This window comes from Dermacentor albipictus, unplaced genomic scaffold (genome assembly GCF_038994185.2).
Source record: "Dermacentor albipictus isolate Rhodes 1998 colony unplaced genomic scaffold, USDA_Dalb.pri_finalv2 scaffold_21, whole genome shotgun sequence".
Classification (NCBI taxonomy): domain Eukaryota; kingdom Metazoa; phylum Arthropoda; class Arachnida; order Ixodida; family Ixodidae; genus Dermacentor; species Dermacentor albipictus.
Window position 1 is genome coordinate 5,838,948 of NW_027225575.1, and position 17,850 is coordinate 5,856,797.

Genomic DNA, 17,850 nt, shown 5'->3' on the forward strand with positions numbered 1-17,850 from the left:
GAAAAAGGAAATATGAATATATAGGAATAGGAATATAAGAATGGAAAAAAAACGTGGCGTATGCAGAAATATGGCGAGGGAAGCAGCGACGATAGCAGGAGCTAGGGTAGCAGGGCTTTGCACAAAGGCGTACACACGGTTTTATAGTCTTGTCTGGCTTGTAGTAAATATGCATAGACTGCTGACACCGTATACGAATTTATGGAGGTACTGAATGTGTGTGCTCTGTGTTGCCACATGGCAGTGGAGAAAAGAAAAATTAAAAAACGTTTATGCACAATCTTTAACACATGTCGGCCATGCCGTATTCTCAGTTCCGTCGTGTGCAGGCCGCAAAAGCATAGCCTTTGAGATCTAATACCAATTGAAATTGTCGATGAGCCATGGATTCAATACTACCTATTTGCAATATGCTTAAGTAACCATTTAAATGTCGCGTTATCTTATCTTGGTAATACCTTTTTGAGGATCCTCAGCGCCGAATTTGACGTCTATGACGTGTTTCTGACTCCCGCAACCGCTTCCGCCTTCTGCTGCAAGCAACAGCATGGCCTTCAAGATCAACGTTTATTACGTTGATGAGGACATCGCTGGGCCGTGGATTTGGACACCACTTGTCATTAATATTGAATCTCCACCCTCACGCGAACCGATTCGCGGAACATAAAGATCTGTTCGTTTCTCACGTGCTTAGGTGTGATAACCTGAATAACCACAGTGTACGTTATGAATAAAATTTTCGATACGTTTCTTTCCTCCTGTGGTTCATGTGGCCTGCATTTAGTTGCGTGTGCCTGATACGTCGTCTGGGTATTTTTGTCACAGAAGTGATTGAACTTAGAGCCGGAGTAATAGCTCAGGCCTGAGCTGTTAGCAGTTAAAAAATACGGCCAGTATATATTGGTCAAAAAGAAAAAGAAGGTCGTTACTATTTTTATGAGTACTGATACCATTTAAATGTGGCTGATGGTAAGACGTAACAAGCGTCCCAAAGGGGCACTCAAGGTTTATTAACTATTAGGTCCATTACATCTTTCTACCTGCAGCTGTCCCTCTCTTTTTAGCGCAACTCCAAGCTCACGTGATACATCATATACAAAAAATTAAAGAGAGGGGAAGGGAAAGGAGGGAAGAAATACTTTAAACTTCAATTAAGCATATTAATTGCCTTCGGTATGCGCACGCATGCTTTCAACACATCATGATAATTCTACACTCGAGAGCAAAAGTGATTAGACCACGGTATTAGCAAAAAGATGTATCGTTTAGCACAGCTAGCGCGCGCCGTGCGACGAAATCGTCTCAATGAATTACATTAGTCGAACAGGCACCTTCATTTCAGCCTGCATGCCAAGCTACCAAGAAATCGGACAGAACTCATGTACGATATGTCTGTCAAAGTATTCGATTAGCCGAAACGCATCTGTGACGCGGGTACCTGCAGCCGGGCTCTTGTAGCTAGCTCTCTCGCTTCACACGTTGTGCCTTCTGGCGTCGCCGCCGTGAAGTACGCGCAAGCCCACAGACATGTAAACAGCCACAAAAGTTGGCATCGAACAGGTTCATTGAAGAGCGCGCACAGAATCATTGCACATGCTCACTGGAACGGCCCACCATTTTCAGGCTGCACTATCTTCGGCATCGGTGGATATTCTTGGTGGCTCGATAGCTATATAGCCTGAAATACTACTGTTCTGACGGGGCCAAGAATGCTGTTCGCATTAATATTCATATTAAACGTTCTCTGCGTCTGGGTTACTTGCTCACGACTGTACCTTAATACGCACCAGCCCATCGGAAATATTGATTTCACGTGACCCTAAGGTATACATTTTTCACAGGTATATACGCCATCCTCGGCATGCGCACTTTTTATAACAAAGTGAAGGGCACTTGAGTCGATTGAACAGCCAAAGCCCTGTAAATAATGTAATGCAGTGAATCAACGTTATCTATTGTATCGTCGCATTGAACTATTGACTGTGTAATTCGCGCGAGACGCAATTAAATCGCACAGTACCTGCCGCTGTGGCGATAGGTGTGTATGTTTAGATGGCTATTGTATGAAGCTATAGTTGAGGCTGAAAGGGTCCGCCCGGCCACATCAGATAGAAAATGTGTATCGCACATATAGCCGACTGTACTGTGACTTTTCCTCTGCTCATAAGCTGGGATATGTCTCGGTGAAACGTGTGTGTGGGGAAGATACACCCAACGTAGGAAAGTATATAATAATCGTATCGACGTCGTGCGTGAAGAACTAAGCGCGCACAACGTATCCAAACTCTCAGCGGTAAAAGATACGCCAAACATAACAGCTAGCAGTCCCAAATCTTCAATGCGTACAGCTTCACAATTAACCAAGCACATTTACAAAACTCCTAGTAAAGTTAGTTCGTGATGTCAGTCGGAAAACGCGACTGCCAAATTCATAACTTTCATGCACTACAAAATCTCGCACTATTTATCGTAACGAAATATTGACAAATGTCCTTAAGAATATTTTGGTCTATATAATGCAGGTATTTGTGTCAGGAATGTATCAACGTTCTGGAACACACACACACACACACACACACACACACACACACACACACACATATATATATATATATATATATATATATATATATATATATATATATATATATATATATTTATATATATATATATATATATATATATATATATATATATATATATATATATATATGTGCGCGCGCGTGTGTGTATGTCTGTGTGTGCAGGCTCAGCGAAACACTCGAAACGAATGCAAAGGTGCAGACGCGGTGTAGGCGTTGTGCTATGTCTGACGAATGTGCACGGTGTGCGTAAGTTTGAGAGGTCCTGAACTGGAGGTATGATCGGTTTCTGGGGCGTAAATGCACACCACAGTTGCGCAGACACATCAGACGCGCGTAAGCGGGGTTTTAACGGTACTCGACCGTGCTCGTCTGCTGCGTCGTCTGCTGCGCCGCTGCTTCGCATCTGCACCAAGTCGGCACCGACCGTGGAGCGGGTGCAGCAAAATCACGAACCAGCCCTGCACCTTTCCTGCACTTTTTCAAACGAACGTCGTGGTTCTGCGGGCGTCATTGCTGTACCGCTGAAACGAATGGTAGGGTGCAGCACCTCGCGAACTAGTGGTGACGGCGCTGGCATCGAGGCACCCTAGTGACGGCGAATCGAACGTACCAATCGGGGCCACGTGACTACATTCCGAACAGTGAATCTTGGCGGTGAGTGCGCGCGTATCCTGACAGTTGCTTTGTTATGTAGTTGTGTACGCTTTTATTTGCATAGCTTTTTCTTACTCCGTACCGTGGTCTCTTCGCGCCTATCAATGGAGCCTCCCGCTCGGAAGAGGAAAATGTACCTGCACGATGGCCAACGTTTTCACGTTCCCTCATCGACACGCCGCTATAGGTTGCGTCACATGTCACAGCCGGTTGCGCAAGGGCATGCTTCGAACATTGCCGAGCCTGATCTGTCCTGCTCGTTTGACGACTGTCCGCTACTTTCAGACGATGAAATCGGCGCATCGTCAGCTGGCCGTCAGACTGACAATGCATGCCCGGCCCCAGACGAAGGCAACGAAAGCGGGCAATCCGACCCAGTACCGCCGATAGACGTTGCCCAAGCGCTCGCAACGGCTCTGCGCGCGTATGGCACGGCCACCCTTCCTGGATCCACAACATCAAAAGCTGCTGCAGTCGTAATGATTCTAGCTTTTGTTGTTGCGCATGGGCTGCCTTGGGACACCGTGGACGGGTTGTTGCGTCTCATCGAAGCATTGTTTGGATTTCAAGGTGACATGCTGCCTCGAAGCAAGTATCTACTCAGGAAGTTGTGGAATCCAACGATGCATACGGCCGTGAATCGCCATTACTACTGCAACATTTGCGGAAGTCAACTAGAGCAGCTAAGTTCAGAGACAATGCGCTGTCAAGCCTGCCAAGCAGATATGAAAGTCTCGCTATTGAATAACGCAGGTTGCTTTTTCAGCATCTTGAACATCAAGCAGCAAATTGGTCAGTCAATAGCAAAGTTTAAGGACCTTCTGTTCGCCCAAATGGAAAAAATAGAGCAAGGATTGCAATGCGATTCAGTGAGTGACATCACCAGTGGTGCCATATACAAGAGTCTTAGACAGAGTGGCAAGATATCCCACAAGGACTTGACGCTCACATTCAACACTGACGGAAGCCCTGTTTATAAATCGTCGAAAGCGTCTGTGTGGCCCATCCAGTTCACTATAAATGAACTACCGCCAGGTGTGCGCCGCCAAAGCCCTGTTCTGGCTGGATTGTGGTTTGGCCACAAACATCCAGACATGATGGTGTTTATGGAAAAATTTGTGGAAGCATTGCAGGCTGTTGGAACTGTTGTGTGGCAGCATGGAACAGAAACGGTTAGATCAAAAGTTCATTCCATCTGCTGTTCAGTTGATGCACCAGCCCGTGCAGCAGTGACAAACCAGACACAGTTCAATGGAAGGTTCGGCTGCTGCTGGTGCCTGACCTGTGCAGAGCAAATCGAAGGTATGGCGTTTTTCACATTGCTCATGAATTATTAGCTCTCTCTGATTCCGATGTGCCCGCTAGTTGAGTGCCTATACGCCATTTTGTCATAAGGATGTGTTGGAAAATGTCTTGCCACAATAACTAGTCTTAGACTCAAACATTGCAGATCAAAGTTGTTTTCACGTTGGCTTCTATAATGTTTTACTTTGTGTGATGATACCTTCTAAGCATACTTGTGACTTCCTTGCAATGGGTTTTCTTCTTAAGCTAGTTTATGGAATGCGTAAGTTCTGTCCATGTTTTGACAGTGCGGTGCATGCTCTGCATTATGTTGTGTTTTACAGCATCCATAGAGGAGTGGTGTGTAAGTTCTCTCTGCTCCGGCGTTCACCCTATTTGAAGTGCAACTGCTATGTAACAACTTTATAGTGGGGGGACACAGTGCTGCATTGTCGATTTACACTGTGGGCAATAGCTTGTAACAAAAGGTAGCACAGTACAGAGGCAGTAGCATTTAGTGTAGTGATTAAACCGATCTATTCGGGCTTACTTTATAGGTACTGATGGGCTATTTGGGTACCCATGATTTTGGTGAAGCAGTGCACTTGGAAAAAAAGGACTGCTTCTGGACATTTGGACATACGTCAGTGCATGTGTATGTCTTCATAATTCATTTTCATGTGAACTTGTGTTTTTTCCCAAGTGCGCTGATTCACCAAAGTCATGTCAAGTGGGCTGTATATAGGTCAGTGGCATGTTTGCACTGAGGCCTTTTGGTGACTTAGAGCATGCTAAAATCGTTTTGTTCAGGCTGTTCTTGGTGCAGTGCAACGTGATGAACTTGAAATCTACTGAAGCAAGGTGTTAGGCTGGGCTAGTTGTTAATCCATAATGTGCCCGGCGCGACAGCATACAAAGGACGGAAAGGCACGATGGAGACAAGCACACGATGAACAAATTGGCTGGCACTTTCCTGCAAGCATTCTATATTGATGCAGATTCTTGCTAGAATAAAAAGAACATATGCTTCACATTTCTGTGCACATATTTGTTGAAAGTACTGAATTGCTTGCAGTTGACATCATAGCTTTCATGTCACCACCTGTTACTGTTTAACTTGTGAAGGGCCATGAGATGCATAAGGTGCTGCATCGCATTAATGTAAATGTCAGGCAACCTACTACGTTGTACCCTACAGAGCACCAATATGTCACTATGAGCACACTAGTAATAAACATTATGGGATTTCCTATAAATATTTGTATTTTTAGGTGTATGTAAAAAAATTTATGGGCATTTCCTTCATTGTAGGTACTCCTCGTTACATCCAAACGGACTTTGCACTGAGAACAGAAGAAGGGGTCCTGAGAGACATGAAGCTTGCCCTTGAGCTGAATATGCCAGTGAATGGCATCAAGGGTCCATCGCCCCTGATAAACCTTAATTTGTTCAATCCAGTGTTGAGCCAGGCAGTTGACTACATGCACTGTGTGCTGCTTGGAGTGACAAGGCAGCTTACCGAGTTTTGGCTGGACAGTGCAAACTGCCAGGAGCCGTTCTACATCGGTATGTACCTGTGCTCACTTGTTAAAGTGGAGTAATTGAATTCTATATTTTGTTCAGATAAGTCAATTTTGAAGGGAAATAACAATTTGCTCTTGCAGTGCATGTGACAAGAGTATGCCTGATAACATCCATGATTTAGCTGGTACTGATGTTATACACATACAAACATTACTTTTTTTTTTAGAAATATTACATATCTTGCGCACAAGTCAGAATACTAATGTAATGCAATGCGCTTGCCATGCTCTAAATTGGAGAAAAAAAAGAAGGGGCAATCAACCATTCCTGTATACTGGGGAGTGCCGAGCATTGTAAAAAATATCCCACTAAAACTTGCAATCGGTCCAGTGTGGATACCTGCCTGGAAATAGCACTGAAAAGGAAATGTTTACAGACTACAGTAGGAATGCCTTTATGTAAGAAGTACACGTAACCGAAATTGACAGATTTGGCCGAGCTGGGTTGAACTAGTTATAAAACAGCTGATTGCTGAGTTGTCGGCTAGTTATTTCAACAGAAAAGACACAATCCAAAATTTTTGTTAGTACTTTTTTTGATTTCACGTGATATTCTGTGACTTGCATGTTCTAAGACCTATGGTAAGCATGTGGCTTAAAGAAACTAGAACACGTCATTGCAGTATTACCAGCGTCTGCATGTTCATCATCATTAACGTCTCCGTTTTTGTCGATTAGTATAATGCTTGCATTCTTCCAATTTTCTGGGACCCTTGCAGTCGATAGTCACCTTGTATAAAGAGCCGCCAGTTTTCCAAGCATTGTGTCTCCTCCATCTTTGATTAAATCGACTGTTATTCTATCTTCCCCTGCTGCGCTCTCTTGCTTGTTTCACGTCTTGTAAGGCCCTTCTCAGCTCATCGCGAGTTATAGGAGTTTCTGTATTCTGTTCTTTACTGTTTTGAATGGAGTTCTCCCGAGTCCTCTGGGCACTGTACGGGTCAGTACAGAATTCTTCCACTGCCTTTACTATACCTTCAAGATTGCTGATGGTATTACCCTGCTCATCTTTTAGTGCATACATCTTGGTTTGTCCTATGCCAACTTTCCTGCTCACTCATTTCAGGCTGTGTCCATTTTTTACGGCTTCTTCAGTCTTTCTCATGTTATAGTTAAGACTATCACTTATTTTCGCCTTGATCAGTTTTCACAGTTCCGTGAATTCTACCTTATCTCTTTAATTCGACACTTTCATTCTTTGTCGTTTCTTTATTAGGTTCTTTGTTACTTGGGAGAGCTTGCCTACTGGTTTCCTTGGTGCCTTGCCTCCCACTTCAATTGCTGCCTCTGAAGCCAGCCTAGTTACGGTTTCATTCATTACCTCTATGTCAGCGTCTCTCTGTTCTAAGGCTGCATATTTGTTTGCAAGTACCAGCCTGAATTTGTCTGCTTGTACCCTTACTGCCTCTAGGTTGACCTGTTTCTTCTTGACCAATTTGGCTCTTTCTCTCATCAAATTGAGGTGAATCCTAGCCCTTTCTAACCCATGGCCACAGCACTTTATTCTACCTATCACTTCTACATCCTGCACTATGCTGGGATCGGCAGACAGTATGAAATCAATCTCACTTCTTGTTTCACTATTACGGCTTTCCCAGGTTCACTTTTTATTGCTACGCTTCCTGAAAAAGGTGTTCATTATTCGAAGCTTATTCCTTTCTGTGAATTCTGCCAGCATCTGTCCTCTAGCGTTCCTAGAACCAATGCCATAGTTTCCAATTGCCTGTTCCCCAGCCTGCTTTTTCCCCATTTTTGCATTGAAGTTACCCATTACTGCAGTATACAGAGTTTGCACTTTTCTCATCGCTAATTCATCTTCATAAAACCGATCTACTTCATCATCATCGTGACTGGATGTTGGAGCATAGGCTTGTACTGCAACCCTCTCATTAATGCTGTAGAATTCATCAATGTTGCCCGCCATGACCTTATGGATTAGGAATCCTACCCCATATTGCTTCTTATCTGGGAGACCTCTATAGCAGAGGACATGGCCGTTATTCAGCAATGTATAAGCGTCACCAGTTCTAGTCTCACTAAGGCCGATGATATCCCAAACAATATGTGGCAGTTCCTCAAAGAGTCCTACTAAGCTAGCCTCACTAGACAGAGTCCGGCTGTGAAAGGTTGACAGGGTCATTTTCCATTGGCGGCCTGCCCAGACCCAGAGATGTTTAGCAGCCTCTGCTGCGTTGACCACCGCATTGGTTAGGTGCTTCGTAGCTGCTGGGGACTGAGACCCATGGGTTATTTGTAGGAATCATAAGGGGAGGGGGTGGCCAAATACTGTACCAGAGAGGTCAATTCCTGTTCTGGTGAGGGAGTGTCTTTGTCTAAGCTGAGTGTGCCTTCCTAATTTGGTTGTCCCTGAATTAGCATAGTCCCACTCGCTCTCTGCATCTTTTGCCGGTGTCAGGCATCACTGCAAGCCTCTGGATGTCATATAACTGTAAAGGCAATGTGCTTCTGTGTGCATTAAGAAAATTGATAGTATAGGTTTCATATCACAGCAGCCAACATTGGCTATAATGCACCAAGCACTAATAAATGTTGTTTTAATAATGCCTAATGCTTGGATTGCTATAAATATTTGTGGCCTTGCCACAGCTACCATACTATGTGGAGTCTGTATATTTATGTGTTTGTGTCCACATGGCATTGCGTGAAAACTAGGCTATTACTAAGACATGGTTAACATCTAGTCTTGGTACTTGAGAAACTGGGCATATGATTGCACTATTCCCAACCATTGCAAGTATTGTAACAGGTGAGGCAAACATCCTCTTCATGGCATAGGTGGAATTTGTGGTAGTAACTACGGCTTATTTTTGTGCAGGTGCTCCTTCAACTATAGCCAAGCTGGATAAACGTCTCCTGAGTATTTGCCCACCCCACTGCTTCACACGGCTGCCACGGTCCTTGGCAGACAGGTGCTTCTGGAAGGCGAGCGAGTGGAAGAACTGGCTGCTCTACTACTCTCTGCCAACAGTACTCGGAGTGCTGCCACCGCGGTTCTGGAGGCACATGTCAATGCTGGCCGAAGCCATTTTCACTCTGCTCAAGAGTGAAATTTCACCAACTGATCTTCAATGTGCAGGTAAATTGTTTACTCGCATTTAGACTATCTTGCTTCTATTTTTAAGAGTATTTACTACTCAGCCTGTTATTAGCATTCTCCTGCTGCCAGTGTTCCCTTGTCATAGTCATTAGCTGGTCCTTCATCAAACCTGCAGCCCCCAGCGACAGCTGTTAAGTGCATTTGCTCTAAACGTGTGTGCAAGAGTAAAAGCTTTTAATCTCGGCAAAAAAATACTGCATGGCCATTTGGTCACAAGTCTGCTTCAGACCAAAGTTAGGTGTGTCGTTATTAGGAATAGGTAAACGAAAATCGAAATTTTCGAGAGCATTGTTTAGGGTAATCTTATGATGCGAATGTTATGTTAGTATACACATTACATACTTACTGTACACAAACTGAAAAGCCAAAGAGCAACAATGTGCACACCTTTGGTTAGAGCAGAGGCGCAGAGACTACTCTGCCCCTACACAACCTTTTGCGCATCACAAAGCATCACATAGTACGTGCCTTAGCCAATCAATTCTGTGGAAGCTTGCTAGGTGGTCATTTTCCATCTTAGCTAACCACTATACTTGCAGGCTGAAGTAATCAGCAAGCCCAAAGCGACACTGATTATGGCAAAGGCTTGGATTTGTCAGGGAATTCAACCTTGTTCTGCAATATAGCTTTCTGATTCACTCAAATAGCAGAGTGAAAGGCCCTAAAAGTGCCTGTCCCTGGATCGAGTCTTGTAAAACAAATGCATCCTCTAGTGCAAAGCTTTTCTCCTGACACTACTTTTCTTTCATGACTTATACAGCATGCTATATACCACTGTGGCAGGTGCATTTCTGATCGTTCATTCACTCTGCATATTCCCCTCGATGTCCCTGTACCCAGCTGTGCACCCAGTAAAAAAGTGCTCCCGCAGCCTCGTTTGCACAATTTTCTGGCAGATGTGTTTTGTCTGATATTTGAGGTCGCACTGATGTGGGAGCATTGTGCACACACTCTAACTTCTATAGGAGGGTAAACAAGAGTCAGAAAAGACTTATATCTGGTCCTGCACTACAATAGGTTGCATTTTATGTGCTCTGAACTGCATTTGTTTTGTTCCACTGCTGCACTTCTGAAGCTGTGCTACACAAACTATCCTAATTTTGTGCACTGCTGGTTTCTTCTGGTAGCCATAGCTTCTGAAATTTATGAAGCCTTTAATTAGACTGTCTGAGTCATTACAATTTCACTCTCATTGACAACCATGGCAGCATTGTTTTCTTTTCTGTTTTTTTTTTCTGTGAATGCTAAAACAAAATGCGATGCAGGAAGATAAAACACTCAATCTGTGCACATTTCATGAAAAGGGACAGAGAAAGGACGATAGTGAAGCGGCCAACAGGGGTGGATGTTTTCTCAAGTTGAGTATTGGACTGCAGTTATCATGTGACTATTGTAGATACATCCCCAGACACTATAATACATGCTCAAGCTGTGTCAGAGTGTATTTGTTCTGTGTCCCCCATTATGTAAAGTTTTACTCTTGATACATGGGGATGCTCTAATTTAAACCTTGTTAGAGACACACGTTAAGTGGATGAAAGTATTGGAGATGTGATAATTTACACGTGCATTGACAAGCTTACTCAAAGCTTTCTTTCAACAATACTCTTACATGAAACAATTATTTTTTCTAGGTCACCTGCTTGAATCATTTGTGTGCAGAGCTGCAAACCTCTATGGGACTCGCTTCATGACTTATAACGTCCACCAGCTTCGCCATCTGACGTCAAGCGTGGAGCATCTGGGTCCTCTTTGGGCAAACTCAGCGTTTCCCTTCGAAACAGGGAATGGGAAGCTCACAAAGATGGTAAAGGCAGCAAAAGGAGCTCCGACACAAATACTGGAGAGAGTCACTCTGGAAGGAGAGCTGGAGCTTGCGCTGCATTTGCTTTCTCTTCCGCATGATGTGGTGAGGTTTTGCGAAAGACTGCTTGGCAATGTTCCTATTAAGAAAGTGACTCGAATTGATAATGTATGCTTATTTGGAGCACCAGTTACAGCTATGTTGTCCGAGCGGGAACTGCAATCTGTGCAAAATTTCTTGGACACAACATGTGCTGTAATTGAGGAATATTCAAGAATGAGCTTTGAAGGCACAATTATACACAGCCAGCAGTATAGAAAAGCAAAGAAAAGTGACTGTTCTGTCGTTGCAAGCCATGATGGGAAATTTTTTATAGTTTCCCATATATTGCATGTAATTGCCGGCATTTCTGGCTTGGTTCTCTTGCTTTGTCAGAAACTGGGAATTGGTGAAAATGCTGATGGTTTTCCTCCTCACATCAAAGAGTGTTTTTTTTTCACCTGTTGACACTTGTGTTGTTTTAAAGCCTGCTTCTGTTGCAATGCCGGCTTTGTTTATAGACTTTGAGGCTGAAAGCAAGCAGTATGTATGTGCATTGCCCAACATTGTAGAACGGGATTGAACTGAAGTACAAAAACAAAAGTCTCTGCGTCACTGTATTTACGGAAATCTAACTAGCACGTTTTTTCTGAGAAACTGCGTTAAAAAATAACCTGAACTTATATAAAACAAAAGCTGCATATATGGCCACCAGTGTTTGTGGCATTGTGGAAAGCTCGGTATCTGCAAGAACGCTCGCTGCCGCCTACTTTGACAAGTCAGATGCAGAGTTGCATATAATCCGAATTAACTTCTGGGGTGTTACATGCCAAAACTATGATCTCATTATGAGGTGCGCTGTAGTGAGGGACTCTGGATTAATTTTTACCACTCGGGTATATTCAACGTGCCCCGAATATGCACTGGTTCCTTCATTGCTGTGTTCTACTGTGGCTGTATACTGCTCTTTGAGCTGTTTGGTCGGAGTAAATTCCTCAAACTGGGCTTTACTCTGCGAAAGCAGAGACGAGCTTGCATTGCTGAATGTTTGGCAATGTCGATGTTAGGAGAATGAAGCTAGGATTGGGCTTCCTGAATGATCCTATTAGTCTGCGCTCGTAATGCAGATTGCTTACCCTTAAATCAATCAATCCGGATAGTGTCGAAGCTAGCTGATGTCCTTGCAACTGTGCCGATCTTCACATCCATGATCATTTCATTCCTCATTGCCCTCAATGTGAAGCCAGAGTAGAGTTGTAACCTTGCAGAAATTGAAGAAGAGACTGGCAGTCTAAGCTTACCGTATTTACTCAAATCTAAACCGCCCTTTATTGTAAAAAAACAAAGAAAACTTACCTCAAATGCAAGCCGAATTAAAAAAAGGCCTTTTTATTGACAGAAAAGCATGATTTTTATTATATAAGTGTGCATACCATAGGCACGTCCTAAGTTCACTTGTCATCCACAACATCGCTGTCCTCCTCTTTGCTCACTTCCCAAAGAGCATCGTCCTCACTTCAGTCCAGCGTGTTAGAAATGCAGCATTTTCGGAATGAGATCTGGTAATCATTTCAGCTAGAATTTCATCCCATGCCACTGCAAGCCAGGGCATCTATTCTGCAATGGTGATACCATTGTCTTCATGTGACGTAATGCTCAAACAGCCAATCAGCTCATCCGATTTTTCTCAACCAGCCAATCAGTGTGCAATTGAGGGTGACACTACAGTTGAACCCACTTATAAAGATATCGGTTAGCACAACAAAATACTGCTACACTGTCAACTTTTGTATGTTTTGTATGGGGAAATAACCTGCTTTCTACAGTGGCCCCATGCCGCATTATCGGTTATAACGATGAATTCTGGCTGCTGAATGTCCGTGCTGAAAGGTAACGGAATCTGAAATCCTTGAAAAGAAAAAAAGTGAAATGCTAGCCGCTCCATGCTTGCCCGCCACTGCAACTGCCGCCGTGCGCTTCCCTCCATGGGAGATTCACACCAGCCTCGCGCATCTCTCCCGTCGCCCTTCCACCCCTCCGAACAAGAATGGGCTGCGGCCATAGCTCTGTGCCTCGCCACTCTCCAAAACGCAAATGGACCACGCCAACTGCACCGCCGGCACTGCTCCCAGATTGCTCGCTGGGCCATCTCTATGGCTGGGTCCTCACTGTTGGTTCTTTATTCTATGGTCCTCATTCTGCCCAGTTCTGCTAATGGATTAAGTCACTCGTACTTGTCTCTGTTTGTTGCATCGAAGCCATTCCTGGCCATGTTGTTTCTCAGCCTTGTATGAGTTGCTGCCGAAATGGAAGATGGCTGATCTGCCTGCTGTTCATCAGCAATGCACTACTTTGCTGGTGAAAAAAAGGCACACTGCTATAGATTTGGAAACCAAATGCTTCTAACTGATGAGGCGATCGTCACAAACGTGCATCGGATAGCGACAGTGACGGCCACGACAGCAGCGCCGACACTGTAGGGCAGGCTGCTTCAAATCGGCTTCACCCAGTCCATCGTGGCGCTGTTCATGGAACTTTTCTCGTGAACGTGCGCTACAACATTCCTGGGGAACTTTTATTTGGCCAGTAGTGTGTTGTGTCCGTCCATCGACAAAACAGCACAGCATTGCTCTTTTTCACTTCTTCCCATAACCTGCTGTCCTAAGCTTGATCTCTTTCACTCTTCGTTTACTGTGTATATGCCATGGGCATGTCGAAGAACACCGGTGTCTGGTCAGTGTTTGCAATCTGCTCCAGTTGGTAGCTCTTTTGCAACCATTTCTCGATGACGTAGTACTGGAATGCCATGAGCTTTTCCTCAGAATTCGCTAGCTAGTTTCTGGCACACGAAAGCCAGTTGTCTGAGGCTGAAGCCGAAACATTTCATGAAACGCGTTACCCAGCCTTTGCTGTGCTTGAAATTGGTTTGTGTGATATACCCCTAGCATTGGTGACCTCCCTTGCCTTTGCCTGTATAATCCCCATCGTTATGTGCATTCCTGCTTCTCTCTGTTCCCTAATGAATACGCCGTATCTTCCACCTCATGGTGTTGACTCCTCTGTGGTCCGGTGAAACCCATGTGGGCTGCACTGCAGTTGGAAAGCTTGTTCCATTTCCGCCACCGTAGCATGTTCTTTTCGTCCATGCCGAACTCGTGCTGTACTTGGAGGTTGGAGGTTTTCTCCATGTGTAAAACGACCTTTTGCCATTAGCCTGTAGTGTAGTGGCACCACTTGGTCAGTGCCACCACAGTGGCTGGCACGAGGCTACAGTGCAACACTTGAAAAAAATTTGGACAACCTGCTCTGAACGATCGCTTCCAGAAAACACTATGGCGCACGCATATGTTGCTACAAGTCTGTGACGGTGAGGTGGCGATAGGTATGTGGCAGTTGTGGCCAAACCACCGACTCAAATCTAAGCCGACCCCTTGCTTCCGTACTTCATTTTCTTTTTAGAAGTACGACCAGTAATTACGGTATTACAAACACTGCACATATGTTAGTACACTTGTTTTTCCTGTCCCATTATAGAAGCACATTGTGTTGGAAACATGAACCAACTAGCCAATTTAAATATTTAACTTTTATGTTACCTGCATTTGTAGGTCTCAGTATCTGTACATGAGAATGTTAAATTTACATGTACAGTGAAACCTTGTTAAATCGTAGTTGGCCGGAGCTTGGAAAAAGTATGTATTAAACGGTAGTACTGCTAAACTGAAATAGTGTGAGATTGCTCACTTACCTGTCAAAAATGGAACTCGGAGAGAGTGCAATAAAAGGGCAAAAAACATGCAGTATTATCCATTTTGCACGACAAAAGTCTGTTATATTCGTTTGATGCCGCGGCAGCCTAGCAGCGACGACAGCAGCATCAAACTCCTTTAAGCTCAGCAAACACTCGCATGAGGCTGACGTAATGTACATCTTCTGCCACTGTTGGGCCTGAATCGCCCGTGCTGTCGTTTTCTGTGTCGTCCTCATCACTGTCGTTAGGGGACGCTTCAGCAATAACAGAGGCAACGATGGTGAAAAGACAAACCTCAAAAAGTTTAACCTCGTAGCCAACGTCTTTTCGCAGTCCCAGCAGCACTGCCGAGCATCTTCTCCTTCGCATTCCAAATGCCACATACCATATTGAACGTTGGATCCTTCTCGTGTGCCAGCACCAACTTTGTGCCACGTTCGGTTGCACAAACAATTTCCAATTTTTCATTTATGCTGAGCACCTGGTTTTTGTCCAAACTTTGGCATGACGAAAGTCCTAGCTTGCACGATGCCACAACACTATCTGGCTCGGCACCGAAATAATGTTGATGTTAGTGTGGCTTCACCCTTCCAAGCGGCTTCTGCGTTCGTACTTCGAGGCCGTTCTGATCTCAGGCTCATTCTGCCTGGCCGACCTACCGCCGTGATTGTGCTAGGAAAAGTGCAAACACTATGTGTTAACCAATACGTACGCAATAAACTGGAACGGTTTATGCGAATACAAAACAGCTGATTATGTTGAATAGCCGCTGAGTTGGGGTTACTACGTTTAAAATGAAACTGCTGTTTAAGCAGGTACAGTTTAGCGATGTCTTACTGTATTCTTGTACAGTAAGTCACTGCAACATAGTGTTTGTAGTAATAATTAATTCATCAATAGTTAATAGTTAGCCTTTTTGTATCTTGTTTCGTAATCCACATTGTGAAAACTTATTGCTGTTTCTGACGATGAGCCGTCACACTTATAAGCCATTATATTTGGAGAAATACTTTGATGGCTGATAATTAAATCCTCTTCCCGGAAGAGGTGCACCAGTATAGTTCTGTTGCGTATGGAAATCTGAAATCACAGCTACTTGATGGAATTTGATGGAATTCAGACTATAAGGTACATATGTTGTCCACTGATAAGCATGTAGTACTGTAAATTCTTAATAACACTGCACTGAGCTTATGTATGTAAGCTATGCATTAGGAGACATGTAATGTGTTTAGTTGAACTAGTGCAGGGGTGTTTTTGCTGTAGAATATATCGGCCAGGTCGGTCGTTAATATTCTACATATTGGAACCCAGATCATGGTAGTGAATCACAATTTTTCAGGTATTATGACAATAACAAGATTGAGCATGTGCTGTTGAAGCAAAATTCTAGGGACCATGGGAATGGTGGCCAAACTGCACGGCTGAGCTCTCCAGTGGTGGCGTACCTTTGTCTGAAACTTCTGTACTGCCCAAGTGCATCGTTTTTACGCAAAGCTTTCCTTGGCTTTTGCAAGGGATGTTTGCTCAGTCACTTTCTTACTGAGTATACTTGGCAAGTTTCTTGCTGAGTAAACTAGCCAATGCTTGATGCATTCTTAGTAAACTGGGCTGGTCCCGGAGATGATGCGGTCTGAACTAGGCCAATTCTGGAAACTCTAATGTGTTGTTGCTTGAGTCACATAGAGTTTCCACAGTCGTGTGGGCATTTTTGGTGGCAGAGCAATTTTAAAGTTGAGCATATAAAGAAAACCTGCATTGTGGGAATTTGTGGCATTTGCACCTGTGTCATGGGACTGAAGCACATTTTTAAAACTTGTGCTATGCTAAAAACATAGTACATAACGCAGTTACCCGCGCATTAACACTAAGTCAATTGGCTCAAGTTTTCTGTGATGAGAGAATGCGAACAGTTCCTTGTATGTACAGTGTCATACTTGGTGGTAATACATCATACTACATGCTAAATGGTAGAAGTGTTAACTTGCAACTACAAATTTGCATGTTACACGTTGGCTGCCACCAACAAAGAAATGCGACCCCACAGTAAAGGTTGGGTGGAATATACACTTAGCTTTCTTTCTTGGGAAACATAGGCAATGCCAAACAACGTTTGAAAACTTTAGTTGAAGAGCACAGCCAAAGAGTAGACAATGTATAGACCTGTCCAGCTTTCCCCAGTTCACATGTGTGCGTGTTTGCAGTTTGTGTAAAATACCATATGTCCTGGAACATGCACTAAACAGAACGCAAAGCCGCTGGGGACATGATACAGAAAAGATATAATGAAAACCACATACGATTATATGAAAAAGAAAAAGGTAAAACCCATTATGGGGATTCAGGAATTGCCATTCTTCAATATCAATGAGTGTACATAGAGCGCAGCGGTCCTGTTTGACCACCACTTCAATGGTTCATACAATTTTGCTCTCAATCCATGCACACAACTGCTTATTTGTGCTCAAGTATTAATGTGGAATAATCTGTGGTCTTCACTAGTCTTTTTAACGCCACTTAATTGCTTGGGTCGCAGATTGCTATGAACAGTTTTTATATACAGCACAAACCTTAATTGTTCTCAATGAAGTGATTGAATGTAACAGTGAATTTTCTTTACCTTCTCTTCTTACTTTCGTGGCACAGAGTGCCTCCAAGCTGGCGTAACCAGCGTCCCATCTCTGATGGAAGAGGAGAAACGGCGACAGCTGAAGCAAAGTTTTCTCTACCAAGTAAGCTGGTTACGCCAGCTTGGAGGCACTCTGAGCCACGAAAGCAAGAAGAGAAGGTAAAGAAAATTCACTGTAACCATTCTGTTTTTACAAATAAATGCATTGTATAATACAGCTTGTTAAATGACATATGTAATGCAAATGCCTTGTTGTAAAAGAAGTAGTGTGTACTTCAGCTGCCCACTCATTTTTCCTGGCACCTCATGGACAAAAGGTTAACAAAAAGTGCAATGCTGCAGGACAGCACCTTTTGTCCATGAGGTACTTCATGTTGCTTCAAAGAAAGTGTCATCTACAGAG

The 17,850-nt window shown here is 43.8% G+C and overlaps 1 protein-coding gene across 1 annotated transcript; it reads left to right on the top strand.

Annotated features, from left to right (window-relative positions):
- Window positions 1–3,950: 3,950 nt before the first annotated feature.
- LOC139052269 (uncharacterized) lies at window positions 3,951–14,954 on the top strand. Its single transcript, XM_070529350.1, has 4 exons — window positions 3,951–4,541; window positions 5,835–6,089; window positions 8,943–9,203; window positions 10,859–14,954. The coding sequence occupies exons 1-4, from the start codon at window positions 3,965–3,967 to the stop codon at window positions 11,533–11,535; spliced, it is 1,770 nt and encodes a 589-aa protein (XP_070385451.1). The 5' UTR covers window positions 3,951–3,964; the 3' UTR covers window positions 11,536–14,954.
- The last annotated feature ends 2,896 nt before the right edge of the window (window positions 14,955–17,850 follow it).

Coding starts and splice junctions, on each gene's coding strand:
- LOC139052269 (XM_070529350.1), top strand. CDS start 3,965: ATGAAAGTCTCGCTATTGAATAACGCAGGTTGCTTTTTCAGCATCTTG. Junction 6,090..8,942: donor CCAGGAGCCGTTCTACATCG/GTATGTACCTGT, acceptor ATTTTTGTGCAG/GTGCTCCTTCAACTATAGCC. Junction 9,204..10,858: donor AACTGATCTTCAATGTGCAG/GTAAATTGTTTA, acceptor TATTTTTTCTAG/GTCACCTGCTTGAATCATTT.